This window comes from Lates calcarifer, linkage group LG6, assembly GCF_001640805.2.
Source record: "Lates calcarifer isolate ASB-BC8 linkage group LG6, TLL_Latcal_v3, whole genome shotgun sequence".
Classification (NCBI taxonomy): Eukaryota; Metazoa; Chordata; class Actinopteri; family Centropomidae; genus Lates; species Lates calcarifer.
This window is the reverse complement of record NC_066838.1, coordinates 18314554-18338437: the sequence shown is the minus strand read 5'-3', so window position 1 is coordinate 18338437 and position 23884 is coordinate 18314554. Positions and strand designations below refer to the sequence as shown.

Below are 23884 nucleotides of genomic sequence, written 5' to 3'. Positions count from 1 at the left end.
ATGTGTTAATTTTTGCAGTCTATTTTGAATTCTCTTCGTACTTGCGAACTGGTTTTCACGCACTCTCAGTCGCAGCATGTGATGTCAAGCTGTTACAACTGGTTGGAGGTGTCTTCTGTGCAGTCTTGTCATTGTAGCCAGTACTTAATTGATTATTGTGACAAATAATATACAAGACATCAGCCTCGCACTAATCTTTTTTGTGTGGTTATTGTTCAAATACCCCCCTGGCAAATGCAGAAGTACCCCCCTGGTGTGACTGTACTCCTGGTTGGGAATCACTGATTTAAATGTAACTTATAAACAATAACAAAAATGAGCATATTCACTAAAAACATTGACATCACATGAATGGGCCCTAATGGACAATCACTGTCCAGTTCAGATAGGATCTACAATGTGCCAAACATCTTTCATTTCTGAGAAAGATTTATCAGAGATTCCCTGACCCTGAGAGATGTGGGTCTAAGCAAACGTGGAATATCATATTGATTGAGCTCTAACAGTAAAATGATATAAGTTTAGACCTTTCTAAAAGTAGTTCAACAAAAATGATCTTAAAGGGTTTTTCCAGCAATTTTGAATTTCATGAAGTTTTCATAAAGTTTAGGGGACTTAAAGGAGAAATAAGAAAAAGTGAGGCGACAGAGGCCAAGATATCAGGAATTTTAGTTCCTTGTGTGAGCTATCCTACTCTTCCCATAATGCAGCTCAGTAGGGTCATAACGTAAGTGTTATTTTTCAAAGTTTGGAAAGCCACAGCACACAGATTGAGTCGTGCTCCTCGTTATGAATAAACTGAACTTCGTGTGTAAAATTGGTTGACTGCCCCTTTAAGTGACTGCACAATTACTGGTTTTACATTATTCCCACAAATGTTCACAAAACAGCATTTCAGTTACAGTAATGGGAAAACTTAATACGCCTGAAGTCAATTACATTTATGGTCAAGTCACCCACACTGTGCTTTAGTGCTGTAAAACCAGTTGCGATCGTTTAGCGTATGCCCCACTGATTGAATTTGAACGTCAAGCGTATTAATGAAAGCCAGAGTGAAGAGGTCAATTCACTGACAACAGATGACATCACCGTAGCAACAGAGGAGCCTTTGTTGGTGCCAGTCTACGCTCATATCCTCCCCACCCATGACTCGACTGGCAGGGGAAATATGGGTCAGTGGGATTCATTCCATGGCATCGGTCCGGCTCTATTAATATGCAGGTGCTGTGATTATGCTCTGGATGGAGGGAGGTTCATACAGCAGCAGCTGTTTCATATCTCAGCTTGTGCACTGTAAAAATTCACCACTTGGGGTCCTCATACTACAGTTGTTGACATCTCCAAGAACAGCTTGACTACACGAAAGCTACTTTAAGGTCTAGCTCTGTCCTTAAAAGAAAGACAGGATGTGTGTTTGGACCTAACAAAGAGTCTTCTTTATGTGCATCAGCCGGCGCTGTCATGTGATAAGTCCATGTGGAGCCCGAAGGAGCCATGATCAGCTGGTCTAGAACGAGCAGCACCAATCAGACACGTCTCACATGGATTTGCTTCAAACACACGTCAGATAAACACGTTTCTTTACAGCTCTACTGGAGCAGAAATAATACCGCTGAGGATGTTTAACAAATTTATGGCCTGTGGAGTGTGAGCTCAGTCTCATGATGCATTAAAACATTCCTTAGTCCTGACACTGGACGTGGGGCGTGAGCGTCCTCCCTACTGTGACTCATGGATCTGTCGGCGTTATCAACGTAGAATCTCAAAATGGCAGGTTACCACAGCAACATCTGTCAAACAACAGATGAAGTGTTGATTCAATCAGTATGAGGCTTTAATTTGCACCTGGAAAAGAGTGAACAAATGAAACCTGGCAGCCCTGCCTAAAGTGTGATTAGTCATATGATTGGGGCATTTACACGGTGATGGTTTCAGATGAGTGCAAAAAGCTCTTGGTAGCTCATCTCACACTTATCTGTGTCGACATTCACACCTATCCCGCGGCACATCTGCCACTCAGTCTTCTCTCTCTGTTAGTCCTAATTGTCTTTTTTCATACAGCTCCCTCTGTCTCTCACCTTTCCCCCTCTTCCTTTAACTCCCTTCCCCTCGCTCTTCCTCCTTCCTCCCTCTTCTCCTGTGAATGCTGTTGTTTCTCTCTGCTCTGTGCCTTTTGAGTGGAGGAGCCCCAGGGAAGCGAAGGGAGAGGATGTATCCCAGGGGGCTGTTTGGTGTTCTGCTTTCTGTGGACCAGCAGGCCCCGGACGGGCATGACAGGCAGCTCCATGCACTCGGAGGCACTAACAGGGGCCCCTGGTCTATTTAAAACACGAGTTCAGTCATCCACAAAACACTTTGGCCTTTCAGACTCTGCACTGACATATTCAGAATTATTCTCTAAAGCAAAGAGGAAAACGGTTCAAGTAAAAAGGGAGGCTGTGTTTTCTTTTCTTGTATTTGCTTGAGTCTGCAAAATGGAAGTCATGTTTTGCAAATTAAGTGATTAGAGTGCAGTCAGAGAGCTAGTATAAAGGAGCTCATATATACTGTATATATACGGCTTATTAGAGAGGAGTATGGGTCAGCGTAGTGGCCTTCTGCCTGGCGAGCAGCCAGACAGGGAGGCATTATCATTAGACACCCTGCTGTTGCCTGTGTTGATCTGAGGCAGATGAAAAGCGTGTAGCAACAGCAGCTGCCACAAAAGGGGGTTAATGACACTTAGCTGAGTCGACACGGGTTTCAAAAGGATGGAGGGGCCGAACACATAGACAGACACAGAAAGGGGTGAGGAGGGTTAGCGACCACACAGCCGCGCTCCTGAAGATTGGTTTAGGAAAGTCACATCACTGAGGAAAAACATGATTAACATAATCGATGGTGGAAGTACTCAGACACTTTACTTAAGTAAAAGTATAAACATAACAAAATGAAAATACTGCGAAACAAGTAAAGTTCAAGTCCAGAAAGATTATTAGCAAAATGTATTTAAAGTCCCTGAACTAAAATTACTCATTCTGTGGAAAAATTGAAGCTGTGGTGGATCAGTACATAAGTAGCATTTTACTGTCAAAGCTGGTTGAATTAAAGTTACTTCTGCTTTATATACAGTGAGCTAGTTTATTGCAGTGATTCCCAGATTAAGGGTCCGGCCCTCAGAAGGGCCACAAGATAAATCTGAGGGGTCGTAATATGATTAATGGGTGGAAATACCTCAATAATGCTTCATGAATTTATGTTCATTTTTGGACTTTTCCATAATCTTTGCTTGTTTAATCATTTTTTTTCTCTCTCTGGGCCTCAAATTGTTATTTAAATGAAACCATCTGAGAAATTCAGAGGGGAAATCACCTCCTGGCGGAAATGCAATCATCTCATAAACACATTTTGTAGTGGGTCACAAGCCAAAAAGGTTGAGAACTGCTGGCTTAATCTGTAATAATACACTGTACTTTTATAAAGTGTATCACATATTCTTTTAATGTAGAATGTCAATATGAAAAGTAACTACTAACTGTATCTGTCAAATAAAAAAATGTAGTTATATATGCAACATCTACCTCTGAAATATGTTGAAGTAGAAGTAAAAAGCAGCATAGGAAAAAAGAGCCTTTGTGTACTTAAGTACAGTAGTTGAGTTAATGTACTTAGTTACATTCCACCACCAGAAGGTTGTAATACCACACAGCTGACCTTTGCAAGCAAGTAAAGTCCAAACTTTGAACTTTGGATGAACATACACAAGCAACAGAGATTACATTTTACAACTACAACGACTGTTATATCCAACATTTCTTTTCTCCTACTGTCAGTTCCTTATTAGTCTCTACTGTGATTCACAGAGGCAGCTGACAGCATCCATTCAGCTGGCTTGAAACTCAAGATAATCAATTAAAAGATCAGGAGAAAAGCCTGCGCAGTGACATGGAAATGCATTGCCAGTTAGTATTTGTGTTCCAGGCTCTTTTTCCACACTAATAGGCAGCTGTGGAGTTTTCAAAGCAGAGCCATCTCTTGAAATAGGCCTCATCCTTTTCATGACTTCACGTGACAACCCATGTCGTGCATGCCTCCATGCCAGTGGGCATATCATGGCTGAGGATGTAATATTAAAGATGCAAAACTACACTTTGAGTAGAGGCGGGATGAAACAGAGTGAGCTATTCAGGCTAAAGTCGAGTGGTGAGTTAAAGGATGAAATTAACTTGTTTTTTTTTTTTTTTTTTACAGTTTTTCTCTGATGCTAATCTTTGACTGTAGCATTCACGCTCAATGAATGAGCATGTCGAGCTCGCGCGCGGCGCACAGGCGGGAACGCGCATTTTCTTTTTCTTTTTTTTTTTCTTTTTTTCCAGCGGCACTCACTCACACATACACACACTCACACATACACACACACAGAGGACAGAGTTCTGTTTTTGGAGAGGGAGGAGAAAGGACTACACGGAGGGCTACACTGCTCTTATTCTGCAGGAAAATGAGCCGGGTGAAATCTCTCGCGTCCGTTAGGAAACCATGAAGTGTCCTTAGTGTGTGTGCGTGTGTTTGTTTGTTTTTTATTATCGGCTAACAGGAAAGGGGGGGCTGTGAAGTAGAGGCGCTCCTCCGAGTGTAGTCCTCCACCGTACGCAGGGAGCCACGCTGTTGTTGCCAGTTTCTCCGAGGAAAAGGACGGGTTCAGCCGAGAAAGACCGGAGAAGAAGAAGTTTGTGCAAGATGCAGGGGGTTTCAGCTACTGGTAAGTGACTCGCCCTGATAACTAAAAGGCGGTTCTCCCTCTCCCTCTCTCTCTCTCTCTCTCTCTCTTTAAAAAAAACTCTGCGGTTTTCTTAAGTTGTTTCCAAATGGCCACGGTTTGTATTGCGCACAGGATTTGAATTCCAAAATGCTTTTGCCAGCTGTCAACGGGGGCAGCTGCAGGCCCGCATCAACTCCGAAACAACGTAAAGAGTTGTTTTTTGCTCGTCAGTGCCGCTTCACAAACACTCTGAGAGGAGCGTTAATGCTCTGTTGGGAAGCTTCAGCTGACACGGCAAGAATAGGAGCAAAGCCGTGCCAAACCCCGAGAAAAAGGGAGCTCTGACCTCACTATTGCCCCAGTCTGAGGCAGCCCCCCCCCAAACACACACATACGCACACACAATATTTGTATATGATTGCATATAAAGAAGTAACCACAATGAGGATGTTAATTCAGATAATAATCATTAGACGAGGAGCCATCCATCCTCCTCCCCACTGTAGTGTGTGTATGTGTGAATGTGTGTGGCCAAAGCAGCTACAGTGTCCCAGTGTGGAATTTGAGTGGACCAGAGAGTGTGTGTGATGCAGGACTCATGAGATTACGGATCGTATTGAAAGTAAATGCCAGTCAGTCTGGGAGGGTGGTAGGAGGACTTCTTTTTGGGATTTGAGGTGAAGTGTGTGTGTGTGTGTGTCATCATTTCCTCTTTGCACTGCATACAGAGATATTTTTGATCATGAGATGCGTTTCCACCACAAAAACAAAAGATGGGTACTTTTTTTCTCTCTTCTTTCTCTCTATTCATTATTCGCCGTGTCCAGGTCATTGTTCGTGTGTCATGTGGTTGTGTCTTGCATGGTGCTGAGATGACAGATCTGGGTCGTTTGGCTTAATATTCCTATCAGCTAACCATGGCAAGTTACTGTGAGAATCAAACTCCATAGAAAATTTGGCTAAATTCTCAAGATCTTTCACAGAGGCCATGGAATAAAGTGCTAGCATGCAGACAAAGAAGGGGGGAGGAGGGTATAACAGAGAGAGAGAGACAGTGAGAGAGAGTGATAGAGATGAAGTGCTGATGGGACGATATCAGGCTGCAGCAGAGGTGAGCTATGCAGAGAGAAAAAGAGCGTGTTTGTTGTGAGACTCAGGGGAGGAATCGATCTGCCGTCCTCCTGGCTGACTCTCTTTTTCCGGCAGTCCAGCAGTGTATCGTTTCTCTCCCACACACACACACATTTGTTCCCAAGGTCTTGCTCACTCTCTGTCTCTCTCTTTCTCTATCTCCCGCTCCTTTTTTTGCAGTTCCCTCTTTCTCTCCCACACTGTCCCAGATCAATCTCTGCCCCCTCATCTCTCTGCCTGCCTTAGACCCCCTTCCCCAACACACACACACACACACAGCACTAGTGCTCCCTGCAACCGCCGTCAGATGAAATATATCTTCTTTTTTTTTCCTGAAGCTCACTCAACTCTATTCCTTCCACATGGGAATCCAACCAGCCCGTGCACTCTCTAATGCTTATTTTTATGTTTACGATGGGAGGGTCAAAAGGGTTGTAGGCTGCTCGCATCAAATCATCGGAGAATCTATTAAAACAAACCACATCACAAATAAACTGTGGTGGGATAGATAGTATGCCTCTCAGTTTAAATTCCACCTCAGTCCTCAGACTTGTTTCCAGCTCCATAAACTCTTCTGACAGACTTCACTCTCAGTCCTCTCAGTCCTCTTCACGCTCTGTATACGCTCTCACTCAAATGTGGGTGAATGTGTCTCCTCCGCAGATGTAGGGCAACGGTGGTCCACGTTTGGCTGCGACACTCTCCAGCGTTGGATGTCCCAGCCTGGCTGTTTAGGTTATTTATTATTAACAAAAGCTATTGGGCCTGTCTGTGTTTAACCAAGCCAATGTAAACATCTCCCCCCTCATGTTAGATAAACATAGAGGGGAGTTAGGGAGGAGGATAGTGAGAATATTATCTGCCCGGTTCCCCTTGTTCCCACTTTTTTGAGTTCAGATACCCCTGCTGTGTCTCTCACTTTCAAAGACTTGGTTATCTTGGCTGTAAGTTAAAACAAGATTGGTCCATTAGTGAGTTTACTTGTTAAGTCATGTGGGCAGAGGTACCAAAATGGCCTATGTATCAGATATCCCATAATACTGTGGTAGCAGTAGAGAGTCATAGTAGGTGATTAGCAGTGTGTTTGTGAAGTTTCGTCTCAGTTATGCAGTTGGTACAATGTCTGGAGAAAGTTGTATCCACTAGGCAGAAGTTTTGATTGAAATAGTTTTTATCCTCAAATGCTAGTGGGTTACTTTTGCTCTGCTTGCCATACTTTCTCTTCAGCTGTTTTGGGTTGTATATAGCCTACTGCTTATTATCATAAGGGCTCAGTAATTCAGCAAAGGGGCTGCGCCTCACCTCAAAACTTTTAGAACTATTTGTTAGCCAACAACAGCTAGAAACATCAACTGTGCACATCACCCTGAAATCTCATTGTCACCAGGTTTGGTACTATCACACCATTGATTGCATATAAAAATCCCTATAATATATAGGTAGAGTCCAGGACAGAGTTCAAAATTTAAACCTATGCTCAGTCACCTTATCTTGTCGTGGTTAGGATTAAGTGAAGGCTTAGAGGTTAGTTAGTACAGAAATGCGTGGTATGAAAGACACATGAAAAGCAAAAAATGCATTGTGATAACACATGAAATGACTTAAGGAAAGTGGTGTGTGCTTCATACATCATTTGCTGATAGGTTGCCCTGAGCACCCTGATTGGTCAAATTTTGTAATGCTGAATCTGTTTTTAAATGACCTCAAACTTATTTTTTGCATTTCTGTCCTGCAGTTTTATTGGCCAATACATACACTGATATTAATATGTTAGCAATTAGCTAATGTCTGATAATATCAGCTCCACCGATGTATCAGTCGGACTCAACACTTTCACTGAAAGATCAGTATTACTACTTGGGATAATGCCAGTTGGCTACTATCACTCAGCATAGTATTAGCACTGAAGCTAACAATCTCCTTTTGTACAAATGGATGATTTTGGTGTTGACCTTCTCAAAGTGACCGGCAGAGCAGTCGTCCAACAAGTCGGTTTATTCCTGTAAGCTGCAATCTCTGAACATCCCCTACATTTCTCTACTCCTCCATGTCTCTGTCTCACTCTGTTTATCTGTTGGTGTGAGACAGCATGACTCAGTTTTCAGGGCCATTCAGAAGCTTCAGGCTCTTTTCTGGCCTGCCAGAGTGTCACATTGATTTTCCTAATGGTGGTCATGTGTGAATCCTGCTGTTGAGAAGACTTCAGCTGAGACAACGTTGCAGTTTTTGTGTGTGTGTGTGTAAAAGGGGCCTCTGATGTGATTGACCCCTTTCCTGAGAGGCCATTTTTAGAAAGTGTTTTCTTTTCTGCACTGCATGCTGGGGTCCCATCTTTAGGTCTTTACCTGAGCTTCCTAATGGACTGTAAATTTCTGTTATTGACTGTGTCAAGTTGTTACAGTTAATGTGTTAAATGACCTCACGTCTACCTTTGCACCAGATAAGTCAGTAGTTTATGATGTCTGCTAGTTTAATGTTAGGCTGCAAGCACACATAAGACACATTTACAGTAGGGTGATGGCTTTGCACAAGAATTGGAAAGCATTAAAACGTAACTGGGTGGGATTAGAAACTGGTTTGTTTTGATGTTTTCCCTACTTCTTATAGCCAGAGTGAAAACGTTGCGGTTTATATATCGACACTCCTGTTTAACAGGTTCTTGAGTCATTTGCAGGCACGCTCCTTTGAAAGGTGTGTTTTTGAATCGTGCTGTGTTTGAGGTGTAGTTACATCGATATGCAATTACGGAGCAATGTTTATTGCCTACAAGTTATAGTAATTGATAAAGGATATTGTTACAACTTTGCACCACACCTAACTGTTCTCTTTCGGTGGAAGCTGACATAAGACAGTGGTTCCCAACCGTTTTGACTTGTGACGCCTAAATATGAAGTAATATCTTTGTGTGACGTCTGATCATAAGTCAAGTGTGGACAACAGTTATGAGAAGTTTTTTTTTCTTCCCTGATTGTTTCATTTGGGGAATTTATGAGCTTGAAGCAGTGGAAGCGAATTTGAAAAGTCAAAAAAGATTGAGATTAAAATATTTGATTTTGTTATCTTTTTAATCATCTTATGCCTCCTTAAATTTATTTTGGGACCCCTTGAAGGGTTTCCACAACCTAATTGAGAACTTTAATAAGAAAATGTGACCTTTGTTTTCCCTCCAGTTCCCTAAAATCCAAATCATTGATTGATAGTCATGATCATAGTTTCTACCCATCTATTTTCATCAGCATATAATATCATAGTTTACCGAAGAATAACTGTATTACAATCATAGCCATAGTTGAACAGCCCTGTAATATTAGTGTTTGAATCCCTGTGATGCAACAGACAAATTGGTGGTCTACATCGCCTGACTCATCTTTCAACAGAAATCTGCCTTGGCGCCTGTGACAAAACACTCAAGATTTTAGAGCTGAGCTGAAGTATGCAGTATGGCAGTTGTATCAGATTGTATTAAAATGAGTATTAATCAAATACAAATAACCTCCCAGCCACATCAAAGGATCTCACTGACGCTTGAGTGCTTGGAGAGTTTTAACAGATTAGTAAGACTGAGCTGGAGTGTGACAACGAGGATAGCAGTGGAGTCAAATGCTGTTTGGTATTAGGATGTTTCTGTTCAGAGCAGCACTCCTTCCTGCACAATATGTTTATACTGGAGGTCTCTTGGCTTATAGTAGGGTCTGGCTGACACACACACACACACTTGCACATACACACACAGAAGGCGGAAGTGACCTAGATTTCCTAAATGGTACCAACTGTTGAGGCCTTCTAGAAATGGACAGAATTACTGTGTCACCCAATAAAGGACAGACATGTCAAATATCGAGCATTACCCCTGAGACTAAATTAATCTCATCCCGGTCGTCTAGATAGATCAAGTTGTATGTAAGCCAGATGCTAGGCTGTACCACTTTTAAGCTTCTGTGAGTGGGAGTGCTCATTGAGGATCATTGACTGACTCTCTGTGGGCTGACTAAAAATGGGGAAAAAAAATAATCTGAAATCAGCACTGAGATCTGATAAACAGAACAGAGACAGGGCCCAGTTCAGTAGCCCCTCACGCCTTTAAAAGTCTTTGTTTGTGTCTCAGTCACAGGACGAGAAGGTCAATTTCTCCACAGGCCTCTGTGTCTGTCTGTGTATCTGTGTCTCTTCTCCAGTCTGCTGTCTGTCTGGATTGGACCTACCCTGATGAGGGGGATTTTCCTGGGAAAGTCATATGGAAAGAAAAAAACAGAGCCTTAATAGTAAAAGCATGTTCCATTCTATTTCTCTCCCTTTGTGTGTGTGTGTGTGTGTGTGTGTGTATGCATTTTATGAGTTGAGCTCCTTTCTAACACACTGAAGGCATTGTGTTTTTCCTCTCTGATCATCAGAAGAGCAGGCTCTCTAGAAGCAGGGGCTTCCTGTACACACTGGGGTGAGGCAGGGGGATCTGGAGAGAAGGGAGATAGGGAGGAAGAAGAGGAGGAGGAGGAGCAGGGGGAGAAAGAGGGAGATGGAGCCAGGTGGAGGTCATCTCTAGGTTAGCTGGTGAGCACCAGCATTCTGGTTCACAGCTTTAATGGCAACACAGAAATCCTGAATGTGAAGTTTGACTCTTAAAAAGAATCCAACTGATGCTAGGTAAGAAGAAACTGAAGAGTGAGATTACTTAGAGACAGTGTCATCAAGTTTGACTGTAAAATGTCCTGCTCAATACTTACTGTATTTAGGTCACAATTCTTCAAAGGAGCTATATGTAAGTTTTTGCTATCGCAACAAAAGCTGGCATTAGCGTCAACAGCTGTTCAGAAGAAACCAGTCAAGAAGAAATGTTGCGAGTTCAGCTTCAAACTTCATTCCTTCACTTGCCAAGAGCTGTCTCCAGAAGTGGAAAGCAGCACCAACTTTAACTCTTGTGCTGCATCTGTTTCTTTCATTTCTTTTCTTCTACTGAAGTTAGCATGCTAACCAGCTAGCCCCCGGCCCAGCTAGTCTGTCCCATCACTTTCCTATCAGGAGTCTCTGTAGCGTCCTGTCTGCCCTGATGAAGAATCGCTGCTCAGAGGGCGTATTATAACCTCTTGTATTATAAACGCAGTGATGGCTGAGGCTCTTGGCAAAGATCATCCCCACCAACCGCTCCCGACAAGAAACCACGTTCAACGGCAGAAAAAAATGTATGAATAGCCCCTTTAATTGAACCAATTAACAAGTGTCTGTGTATAAAAAGCCTGATGTGACTTATTCCTCTGTGTCATAGAATTCAATTGTTGTCCAAAGGCTATTAAAAACATCAATGAGCCACGCAATTGTACCAGATGACATCTTCCTTTATTACGATAAACATGGGCACTGTAGTCTGTTGTGAGCCAGTTCTACAGAAACTGTCCTGCTGCTGTAAATACTATCTTGTTCAACAGAACTATTCATGAAAATTAATTCCCCCCAAAATACATTTTCTCTTGTTCAAATCTACAGTGTGCAGCTCAAAGTATATATTCGTGACCTATTTTTAAAGATTTACATCTTCAGTGGGATCAAGTTGGCTGAGGCTGAGTTCCACAAATGGGCTGGGAAAGTTAGAAAATACTGAGAGATGGAGTAAAGCACTGTTGATTTCAGTTTACTCATGTAATTTGTCGACAATATCACCAGCCTTAACCTTTAAGGGATCCTCATCAAGTTTGTTTATGTTATGCAATTGTCAATATGCTGATTATTATTTGATTTTTCAGAATTGTCAAATATTGGCATAAAGCTCATAAGATTTATTATTTTTTAATGTTCCAGGCAGAAATTGGTCCCCATAGATTTCTCTGCGGTATAAAAATCTTTCAACCTTTGTCAAGGTTACATTATTTTATGTGGGATTCTGTTATGAGCAGGAATTGTTCTGCAGAAACTCTCTATGGCTGTGCTTTCAAGGACGCTTGTTGGAGATTTGAGAGTAAGTTTCACAGAAGTACAGCATTAAAAAGCCAATTGATAGCTAAACATGGACATTGTTAGAAGGACAGTGTGGGTTTTTCTTGCTTTACATGGATGCTGGTTTTAAAGCATTCCCTGCTTGCAACCGCATTTCCACATGCTGATGTAACTCTGACAATGAAATGATGATCGATTACTCATCTCCGATTTCTGGAAGCTGATTTTCATTATACCACTGTTAGATGAAACCATTGGCTGCCTGGAAGGTAGGAAATCAATCTAAAATCTGATATCATATGCTTTAGAGAATGATCAACTGTATATGCTGATTTACAAAATCTTGAGTGCTCCTCAAGGCCTTTATGTCCTTGATCTTACAGCTAAGTTTAGCGCCCCCCTAACATCCCCCCTCTCCTAATCACCACACACACTCCACCGTTTGCATTCTCTCACCTGATATAGCCATAAACCATGTTGTAAATGTCTTCCTAGTCTGGCTGATTGCAGCCAACAAAGGCAGCCTGTGCTGAATTCTCCTTGCTCTCTCCCCTGGGTTCCCTCCCACCCTCCGCCCTCTTCTGCTCTGCCCTTCTGTTGTCATTAACCATTGTCTCTCTGCCTTTCCTCTTCCTTCCTTTTAAGCCTGTATATTATTGTTAAGGAATAAATCAGGCAGAACACTAGATTTTGCTACTAAAATCCAGCACTTGTATGACCTTGTACCACACAGCCTCAGGGCCTGACAGTCAGCAGGAAACTCTAAACTTTTCCTTGCTTTATTCGCTTCCCCACTGCCAGTCTTAGCCTGACACAGATTAGCTCCTTTTTAAATGGCACGACTGTTTGAACAGGGCTCTTATTTAGTGCACTATGAGGCCTTGCCAGATAGTGAAAGTTGTATTGTTTGCAGCCTCTCTGTTTTGCATGCATGCATTTTATGGTCACCATTCAACAGTCCCAACTGCTATTAGTGTGTCTTGGTATTACTACTATAATTTGCTGTTTTGATGAGAAAAGATGCTGCTGTCAGTGGAAAATCTTTGTGGTATGATTTATTACAACTGCAGATTTATCTTCCCTTACTAGAATAGCGTGCTTTGAGAATCACCCTCTTACTCTAGATCTCTTCCCTTATTACTGTCATTCATAAAATGCTGACTCAGTATCATGAAATCAAGCAGGAAAAACAGCTTTTACAAGCCTGTCAGTGAACCACTTTCTTCTATTTATTCAAATATGGTTTATAGCCCACCAGTTCTCCAAAGAACCTCTCTTGCGCTGCTCTGCTGAGTGTACAGCAGTCATTATACCACTAGATGGCACTGTTCTGTTATTCCTGTAAAGTTCTTCATCTCACCCAGCAGCTGAAAAAAAGAGACAGGAAACTATGACTCTCTCTTTAATGTTTGTTTTAACAAATAATCACTGAGGATTTCTAACAGTATTAGTATAGTTTCAATCTGAGAGTCAGGACTTCCTTAAGGGGTTGTGATATGATGACAAGAGAGAGGAGCAGAAAAATGTGCCACAAAGTTATGTTTATTTCTCAGACTTTGTTGTATTTTTTTCTGTTTTTCTTGTGAGTTACTTGATGACTTAACTTCTTCAGACCTGTAAAAATGGAGAAAGTCAGAAAAGCTCTTTGGTTGAAGTGATCAAAAATTGGTGGTGATACAGTATGTAACCAGTGGTGAGACGCCATCAGTAGACTCAGCCTTATTTTAAGGGTTGGGTCGGTTCTTCTTTCACATCCATATTCTTAAAGGTAGAGTAATGCGTTTGTGAAGTTGTGTGGGCTCAGGCCATCATTACGGCTCCCTGTGTGTAGTCTTGCCGGCTCTCTCTCATAGATCCGTGGCTCAGCAGCCGAGCTGCTCTCATTCTGGGTGACACCGAGGTGTTTCACACTGAAGGTCACCTTGGCAACAGCAGGCTAACTTTCCACTTTTTTTTCCCCCTGTTACAGTCTGCACTACCCACCAGCCATTTATCATACTATACTCCTCTGACTCTGTAATGACTTTGTGAAACTAGATAACACCGTTTTATGGGAGAGAGATCTGGACTTTGACTTATCACTTAAACGGCTGCAGTTTGCAATGACTTGCATTTTCGACAGTAGTTTAGAATCCCTTTCCTCCTCACATTAAGATGCGTCACCTAGATCCGCCCTTTGTTTTAAGTTATCACCCAGAGATCTGAACCTGTGAGCTCCTATGGCTGCTGGACTGCCCGCCCTCTCCCAGCGTACTTTGCACCAGTTACAGCTCTCATCACATGACATTCGTAACACCCTGAGCCTAATGAGGAGATGAGAGCTACATCCACACAGATGGATCCCTTTCCTGTGGCCCGTTGTGGATTATCTTCCTCAAACAATTATTTCAGGCTTTCAGCATTTTTTTTTTTTTTTTTTTCATTTTAGCGTTGAGGTCCTAATTCACTAACAAGCCCTTCATTAGATTTACATCGATCCTAGAGGTCAAAATGTAATAAAACAACAAACTGCCTCAGGCTGCTTGGCATCTGTATTTTAGTCCGTGTGTATGTGTGTGTGTGTGTGTCTTTGTGAATGTGTGTGCATGCATGTGTGTCAGCTGATTCCCCAAGAAGCTCACTCCCTGTCTGCTGCTCTATGTGCCTGAAGCTAAATTGTTGTAATTAATGTTCTTTCAAAAACATTCTCGAAATATGAAGTATGTTTACTGTAGGTTGTTAAACTTCCATTTATCATTGTGCTACTCTTCAGAGCTGAATGATGACTCTCATTAAGCTAGGACATACACACACATGTACTATGGCATGACTCTGCTGCTGCGACTCCTTGCATTCAGTAAGTGATAAACAAAAACAAAATAGCTAGATGCGAGTCATCCTCCTCTTCTAATCTATTTGACAGCTTGGAGACTGTGCCAGCAATACACTTATAGGTAAAGCACTCATACACCCACAATAAGATTCAACCCTATTACAGTAAGTAGCTTGTGGGCTTGCTTCTCTAAATGACACTCGGTGTAGGGTTGCATCATTGTTGTATCTTATTCAGTGGAAGAAATATGTCTGGAGTGCTTTCAGTGAGCTGGGTGAGGTATGAATGTAGTGACTCATTCACAAGTGGAAGCTTTGGATGTTTTGCATTCTGCTTTTGCTCTCACTGTCCTTACAGATATTTGTCTCTAAATCACATGCATGTCACAGCAGCTGTCCCTTGTAGGTGACTACATTATAAAAGTTGGTGATAATATCCTTGGAGTTTTTTATGAAATCAACTTCTTATGGCACTTGAACCATACAAATATCACTATCGAACAGATTCTGTAGGTTTCCTTCCAGAGGAAGCTGTGTCCCAATAAACACATGGAGAGTTTAATGGTGTTGGTTCAGTGAAGCGTTGATCATTTTTCACACTGCTCTTTTGGGTGTACTTCACTTGCCATTGAGTGATCAATCATGTCAAAATCACTGCTGGTGACAAATGCCCTCCTGTGTATTCCGTTGCTAGAGATATTCCCATCTGACACACACACACACACACCCAGACCTTCGTCATCCATCACCCGCTACCCCCTACACACCTTTTGCTCTTAAACATGATGCAACACATGAAATCTGAGCTTGTAATTTTGGTCACGGGTTTTATGTTTCTGTGCAGATGGAGTTGTTTGGTGGGGTCTCTGTGCTTGTTTTAATTGTGTTGATACTGAGCGGGGTGGAGCTAGCTGCCCTGCATTATCCCCTTCACTCTGTTTCTTTGACCCCACATACCTCATGTTGTCATTTCATTCCGTGCCAACTTTTTTCCTCATTTGAACTATTTATTTTTACTCTCTGTTTCTCTCTTTCTGTCTCTGCTGCACAGTAATCTCTACTGAGCCGTGCGTAATCATAGGCCATCTGGGCGCTGTAGGGAGAGATGATGAGCCTGCAGCTCATCAGATGACCAAATGCACCGGGGGTGGACACACGCTCACGTGCACCCGCTCACACACACAGTATATGAGTGCAGTCACACCTTTAATAGTTACAAACCATCACGGGGATGTTCACTTTCATCACACCTTTCAAGACCATACTCAAGGACATAACACCACATATAAACAAAGCGCTGCAGTGTAGCACAGTGGAAATAAACAGCATAGCATCTGAAAATGAATCACACCTCTTTCAACACCAAATAATGATGCTCCACAAGCAGAATGTCGCACTTTAAAGCTGGTCAAGCACAGAGTGCTGCAGGAAAGAAAAAAATGGGTCTCTAAAACCAACAAAACAAAATGTATTGAAGTGTTTATTTATTTAAGGGTTTATTTTTATGCATTGTCCACTAGTCTTTGCTTTACACAGACTACAATAATCTGACCTCCAGACAGTGATCCAATTCAAATAAGGAGTCCACTGTATTTATTGTCTGCTCTATCTAATATTGCTTTACTGTCTGCTGTGTCCTCTCTGAGGGGCTGCACAAGAACTGATGGAGATCATTACTGAAATGCTGACTCCTGGTTAACTGTAAAAACCTGCCCCTGTGGTCTAATAGATGCAGCCTTGTGAAAAACAGATCATACAATAAAGATGTTTGAGACCAGTGTAATCATATTATAATTATTCCCGAGTTATGTTTTGAACTGGGGCACATCAGCAAAGGCACTTCCTCTGAGTCTGTAATGAATGAAACCACAGAAATTTGAACCCATATCCCACAGCAGCAGCACCTACAGTATGAAAGCTGTTTTGATAGATAGATAGATAGATAGATAGATAGATAGATAGATTTAAGTCTTGACTCTTACTTGATTATATAAATTTTTTGCTGTTATTTTGAAGCAACATAGTATCTCATTTTCTTCTCCCCATCTGTTTCTGCTTAGCACCCACTGTCTCCTCCTTGCCCCAGGGCCAGGCACCCACAGACAGCATGGAACTAGTGTAGACATACAATTTCCAGACCTCACCACCACCAGTCAGCACTGCTCTAACAGAGTCGAACAGCAGGTCTAGCGCATTGTTTTTCTGTCAGGTTTGAGATACTGGGATTATACTCGGCACCAGCCTCTTTGTAATTCAGATAAGACCTCTGTACTCCAGCAGATAGGTTTAAATATTAATAATGAATTAAAAGAGTCTCCTCTGGGTGAAATATTAATGAATTCTCCTTTAAAGAGGAGCTTTGAGTCTTAAGAGAGGCAAGATGGCAGTGTGCTTCTGTGCTTGTTAAAGTAATTTAAAACATCTCTTTGATTTTTAGCTGCTGAATGTTTGAGGAGTTAAGATAAAGGTTGACTGTCGGAGGGCCAATATTTGAGCTGGCAGATATCTTGGAATGACCATAAATGATTTTAGTCAAGGAAGGAAGAGGATGAGGATGAATTGTGCGACACATAAGATCACCTGTCTTCATTCATAAATACAATCAAACCTAATTTCCTTCTGAAAGCTCTAATTGATCTCTATATTGAATCTCTGCAAGTGCACTTCCCCTCCAAGAAAGCTGATCCTTGGGCTTAGTGAGTCAACATGAATGTGTGTCAGTAACAGTGGAAGATTCCAGCTGCGTTAACTTTGTCCTTCCCCGACCTCTGTCCTCTGTTGAGGTTTGTGTAGATGTTGTGTCTTGCTGGCTCTCCAGGACCTTCAGAGACGTGTGAACATTAAAGCTGTTCATTTTCCCAGCTTAAGCTTGTGTGTATGTGGCTTGGGAATGTGTGTGTGTGTGTAGATTTATTCATAGGCATGTGTGCCTGTGTTGTCTTTCTGTGTGAGGGCTTTTTGGAAAAATCCTGGAGTCGGGTCAACATGCTGTGGAATGTGAATTGTCTCCATGACAACAGCCCAGTGTCCTCCTTCCGGCTTTCATCCGCGGGGTGCATGCCGAGGCAGCCAAACCGAGTGTGCCATGGCATCAGCCCCACTGATTGATCTGAGCTATTTAAAAAATAGTTATTCATCTATGCAGATTTCTGTACTGAGTCCCCTCTGACTCTAACTGGGCTAAGTCCTCAGTGTGCCTGTAGTAGGCCAAGAAGAGAAGGAAAATGTGCAGATCAAATCCAGTCCTTTGAAAGCCGGTTGACAGAAGTTTGGCAGGCGTTCCAACAGTGCTGATGTGGTGTTTTTTGCATATTGTCGACAGCATTGGTGTGCATGTCTCTGTATTTGTTGCAGTAAAGGGGTCTTGGTGGGAGACTGTGGCAATTTCTGGAGAGCATAATCCATAGACAGAAGGTCACATGTAGACACAAGGTTTGTTGACTACCCCTCATTGGCTGACCTTAATTTCTGAACTAAATAGGGAAAGAAACACATCTTTCTTCAGGTTAAAATGAGGCAATGGCTGTCTTTAATTCTGATATTAAACAGGGAAAAGCTGCACATCCTTTTTTAATTTAAAAACCGGCGATGAGTGGTATTTTCCATCCCTCTGAGTAACACAGGGATAGAAGGGAGCGCATGTGGTTGGTGAACCCACTGACCAGATGTGTGGCAGATGCCCTCCTTGGGTCACTAGAGCAGAGAAGATTTAGACTAGCACTAGACATTAATATTCCAGCACGTTTGTGTGCGACAGACAAATACGTTCCTTCTTTGTCGTCAGATGGAAAGAGATCATTGTTGTAATTAGTGAGTGAGTGGTAAAGGGTGACAGAAGGGCAGAAGAACTGTGCCAGCTCTGTTCATTTCCTCTGTCCTCTATTCTCCAGCTCTGTCTCTCTGTGAGGTTATTCCAGGCTATAACATGGAAATCAAAGTCTTCCAGTTGCTCCTTTTAAAGCCAGATTCTACTTTGAGTGGTGATCTCTGTTGCACATAAACTAGAAAGACTTAACAAGATGGCGAGAGGTTCAACATTCCTCCGTAACCCACAGCTCACATTCCTCTCTTTGGTGTAAAGAGGGGGCACAAGCACCATGCCTCATTAGATAACCCACAAAGGCGAGGCTCTATTCTTATTTGAAATGGGTTTTTCCCCGTATTTGAATCGCCCCTCAGGGCGTCTGCAGCAGCACCGATTCTCTATCTTGTCTTTTCCCTCATGTGAGAATATTTCACCTCGGCAGGTCGGCTGGGCTGAGCAGCCAGCTTTATTGCTGTGGAGAGCAGCACCTGTTCCCCCCGTTCAGCATGATGCATAATTCACTGCGTTGAGAATTTCAATCAGTTCGGCGAGAGATGGCCTTACAATGAGCTGCTAGAGGTGAGGGTTGGGGTGGGGGGTTTACACAGGAGGATGTAGTTATTGTCACTGTTTCAACAGGAGGACAAGAGGATCAATCAGGGCCCATCTTAACCCACTCTCAGCCACTTTCAACTCAGCTCCAATTTTAAAGCTCCTGTGCTTCCTGAATCTAAATCGAACACAGCCACCCATCCCCCTTCTTTACATTCTCCCTCTCTTCCGCTCCTCACACCCAGCTTTAAAGCCCTGTTATCGTTTTGGAACCGGGGATATTCCATCAGCGTTTCCATGGTTATTGGTGGCATTCGTCTGTGGGTTCAGAGCCGGTGTCGGGCTAACGTCACCCCTTCTTTCAGGCCGATGTCACCCCAACTATTGAGTGGGGGGGGGGGGGGGGCGCAGAGAGATATGGGTGGTGGGGTGGTGGTGGTGGTGGTTGTAATTATATGTGCATATGAAGAGGGTTGGAGCAGCTTGGGCGCGTCACCCCGGCAGCTTTTGTGATCCCCCCTCCATGTCTGTGGGGGGAAGTTGCACAGAGACACGGATGTACTCCCTAGAGACCTGTGGTAAAGTGGCTCCCTAAGGGATACAGCAACATTTATTATTTACACATCAAAAACACAAATTGTTTTTTGGAAAGAGCTAGTGCTGAAATGATCAGTCTGTTGTCACAAAAATAACTCACCAACAATTTTGATGTTCAATTCAGGGAAGAACTGTTGAAACCAATAGTTGATTAGTAGATTGGTCGATAGACATGAACAATAATCAACAAGAATTTTAATTTCAAAGTGATTGATTGAGCTTTTTATGAAGCATCATGTTCTTAAAACTGAGTATTTACTGTATTTAACATCTTTGTAAATTAAATTTGTTTGGATTTTTTTGGCTTATTGTCAGGACAAAACCAACAATTTGAAATAAATCGTGATCATTTTTCACTATTTTCTGACATTTTATAGACTAAATGATTAATTGATAAAGAGAATAATTAGTTGTAGGCTTAGAAAGGGCACTCCACCTATGTAGCGCACTATGTTTCCAATGAATACCGGAAAGATTCCTCCAAAATCTTCCCAGCTCACTCATATACTCACTCACACACACACACACACACACTCACACTCACACTCACTCACTCACTCACTCACTCATGCAACAACTGCGCAGGCACACCCACTGATACAAACACACACACTTCCCCCATCTTTCATTCAGCCACTTCTTTTCCTCTCTCCCTCCTCCACTCATCTCTCTCTCTCACTTAACTCTCCCCCTCCCTCTCCATCTACCCCTCTTTTTTTTTTTGCCCTCCCTCCCCTCCCTCCTCCTGCCGCCAGCCCGGGCCGTCATTAGTTTCCATGGTGACAGTTGGGAGGCATTATTGCCGGCTGAGAACTGCTCCTGGGTTCCTTTCAGAGCGGCGGCGGCGGAGGTATTGTTTAGTCCGCTGCTCTGAATGGTGTGGGGATCAGGACAGGGAGAGCACAGAGCAGGAGGAGCACACTTTTTTTTTTTTTTTTAGGGCAGGGACAGTGTAGAGGGTGAAGGGGAGGAGGGAGAGGTGGAGGAGGAGGAGGAGGAGGGGAGGAAAGACGAGGAGGAGAGAGAGAGAGAGAGAGACAGAGAGAGAGAGAGGCAGCGTGGTGGTTCAGAGAGAGTCGATGAGGGAACAGGAGTAGTAGCAGCAGTAGCAGACTCATGCCGTCTCCCAGTGAGCACTAATAAAACCTCCGGGCTCCTCAGGCAACCTCCTCGTGGCTCGGTGCTGGACTAGATCGGACTCTGCTTCCTCTTTTTTGTTTGTTTATGTTTGTGTCACACAGCAGGAGATGAAAGGATCTACAGAGATTTCAGACAGAGAGTGAAAACAGAGAAAACATCGAAGGCAGATGGCAAACTGAGTTTAGCTGGTGAGTTACTAATGGCGTTTCATCGTCTCTCTGTAGTAGGTTAATATGTTATATTTATGTATGAATGAACATATTCACACTGGAGCTTTGCCTAGAGATGCATTCTGTTTTTGGATTATATGTATTTCAGAGTGTGCAAAGCAGGTGCTGCTGCTTTACAAAATATTACCCTCCAAACCAAACCTCAGTCTGGGTTATGTTTGGGTGTGTGGGCTTGCATCTGGCTGCTGAATGTGGGCTAATTCTCACTGCCCTCTGAAATATACATGCCATGTCTGCATGTTTTATTGAGAATGTACATTGGGGGCAATTTTCCGCTGCCTTGATTCCTGGATTCCCTGCAGTGTTTTTTTTTTATTATTTTTTTTGTCAGGGGAAGATTTCTGAGTGGGACAGCATACGATGTGTTCTGGTTCTAGTTTGTTTGGTTTTCTCTTTCATCTATACCACAGTGTGTAATTAGGAGTGAGAGCTGAGCCCCTCTGGCTCCTTGAACAAGTGATGTGTGGTGAGTAATGTAGTGAGCAGCGAACAGTGCCAATGTTTTTTCGGTTCATTGCCCTTGTGATGTCTTTCCGATAAAGCAGCACTCAGACTGTTTTTACTCCGACAATCTTACAACTTCCAGTTGATACATGCTTTCTGAAGCTGCTGCCGAGGTTCTATCGAATAGAAGTGACACAGCGATGACCACTATCAACAGCAGTGATGTCATTACATGGCAGTGTGACAGTGATTTAAAGCTTATTTAAAGCAGAACTGATTGCACAGCCAGCACTTGTGTATTTTGTCAGTTATTCATCATTGGTATGTTTAGTGTTTGTGTTCAGTCTTTTAGGGTTTTTTGGCACACTATAATTTAGCTGACTAGGGAGTTGTCTTAAGGAGCGGGGAGTCTGAGTGTTTCCATGACGACCAGCAGCAGCTGTGCGAGCCGAGCTGAGGCTGAGTGTGTGGCAGACACTGTGGCATTGCCTAGAGACTGGGAGACTCGGTCTAATCAATGACCTTTTGACCCAGATCAATGGGGCAGTGCTGAGCCAAGCAGCTACAGGGTCTGGCTGACATATATACCGTGGTACAGCGCCAGTGTTGTACAGCTGTACAGCTGCTTACATTTCCTGGATCATCGTGGGCTTCGCCGGCATCAGAGCGGTCTGATCCTCTTAGACTGGCGTAGTATTTGTGTAGAAGCAGGCTTCTCGTATATCAATGTAATCATGTCCATTAGATGGATTTATTTTAAATGTAATTAAAGTATGACCTCTGAATATCCAAGTCTGTGTTGGTGCTGGATTTCCTAATCTTGCTGTCCTTGAAGTGGGGTTCTTTTACATGTACAGTGCAAAGGATGGACAAAATTACAGAAACATTACATGAAGAAAGGACTTTGAAAGAACAAACCACAGTGTAGCGGAAAAAAAGCTGCACAGCAAATGGAAGGGAACACTTGTTAACAGTATGTATTAGCTTTAACATACAATCATTAGTATTTATTTTTCAAAACACACCCAAATCGTCATCACCTGAATTATTGATGTTTTGCTAAGTGCGAAGATCTTTAATTTTCTAAAGGAGAACAGTTGTGAAACCTTCACAAAGTGAAAAATGAACAGAACCAGCACCTCTGCGACACAGTCTCAACAAAAACAGTTCGTCATTAGCTGTCAGTCAAGCTATGAACCCAACAAGCTGGTATTTATGGTGAGGCAGCCATGTAGAAACCGCTTGTACTCAAGGCCAACACACAAAGAGTCACACAGTAACCTCATGTGAAAGGCAAAATCCTAGAACCCCTGGGCAGTGGAAAAAAGTTGTGAGTCATGTTTCACCCTTTTTTCCTACGTCTGGACAGGTTTACTTTTAGAGAGAGCCAAAGGAAAGGATGTCTTTAGCCCACAGTGTCCACAACTATTTAATGCAGGGGTGGGTCTGTTATGTGAGGGCAGCCGTGCTATGGGAGCCATTAGTTTTGATGATTAGATCTGTATTTCTGCATCTTTAAACTTCCTCAAAAACTTGAGTCTTTTCTTTGTCTTTGTTCACCTCAGGCAGATATATAAACTCATCAAAGCCATGCTTGTGGTTTTCTCTTCATTACTTGGTTGAATCAAGAGGAAGGAAATGCTCCATATTGGTCAGAGATGCTGGAGAACTTGTGGTGATACTGACCAAGCCACAAACAAACAGAAAATTCAGACACACACTCGCACACATGCAGATACCACGTTTAACAGTCATCCTGATTAGTGTACTCCATCACCCTGGTAATTATACCCACAACTTCCTCTTAGCCCAGGGCACCTGGGGTCTTCCTCCACTTGGAGCTGGTGCTGGCATTTCCTGTGGTGTTGGCATGATAATTATAGGAATCAGCAAACACAAAGAAATGTCAAGTGATCAGACGATAACAGGAAGTGACAGAGCATTATTTTGCAGCTACCTAAATAGAGCGCACTTCCCGTCTGATATTACACTCTCAGCTTGAACTTTCACTTTACAGTCTTCAGGTCGGACAGTAAGAAGATACTGGTGTTTTGTTTTCTAATATCACATGTGTGTCCTTGCGTGCATATGCCTTGTGTGCGTGTGTCCTTTTACTTCTGCATTTGGTCTGGGCAGTCAGTCGGAAAGTGTTAGGAGCTCTCTTGTCTCCACTGAAGCATGTGTGTTGTCTTTGTATGAGACTTTGGCATCAGACAGGAGGAGAGATAGAAAAATTACACGCAAATACACACTCACAAACAACACGCCACTCCTGCCAAACTCAATCAGAGTAACAGCTAAGATCTTTTAATCTGACCACAGTCAGGGGGGAGAGTCCATTTGCATCTGATTGTTGTCTCCCATTTTAAAAAACCACTGCTCACTTCAAAAGCTTACAAGGTTTCAGTGTTAATACCCGAAACTGTCTTTGTAGTTGTGTCCCACTGCTTTGGAGAGGATGAGGGATGGCTTCAAGTGGCCGGTAACAAGATATTTAATGAATTTCTGCTG

General features: G+C 42.8%; 1 protein-coding gene across 2 annotated transcripts in view; it reads left to right on the top strand.

Moving 5' to 3' along the window:
• Positions 1–4376: 4376 nt before the first annotated feature.
• fgd (faciogenital dysplasia) overlaps positions 4377–23884 on the top strand; it is a 54102-nt gene continuing 34594 nt past the window's right edge. Inside the window, exon 1 of one of the 2 annotated variants that reach the window (XM_018701101.2) lies at positions 4377–4738. In XM_018701101.2, coding sequence (XP_018556617.1) covers positions 4717–4738 — 22 coding nt within the window. In that variant the 5' untranslated portion in view covers positions 4377–4716. The remainder of the gene's footprint in view (positions 4739–23884) is intronic. The other variant, XM_018701100.2, reaches the window with a different exon arrangement.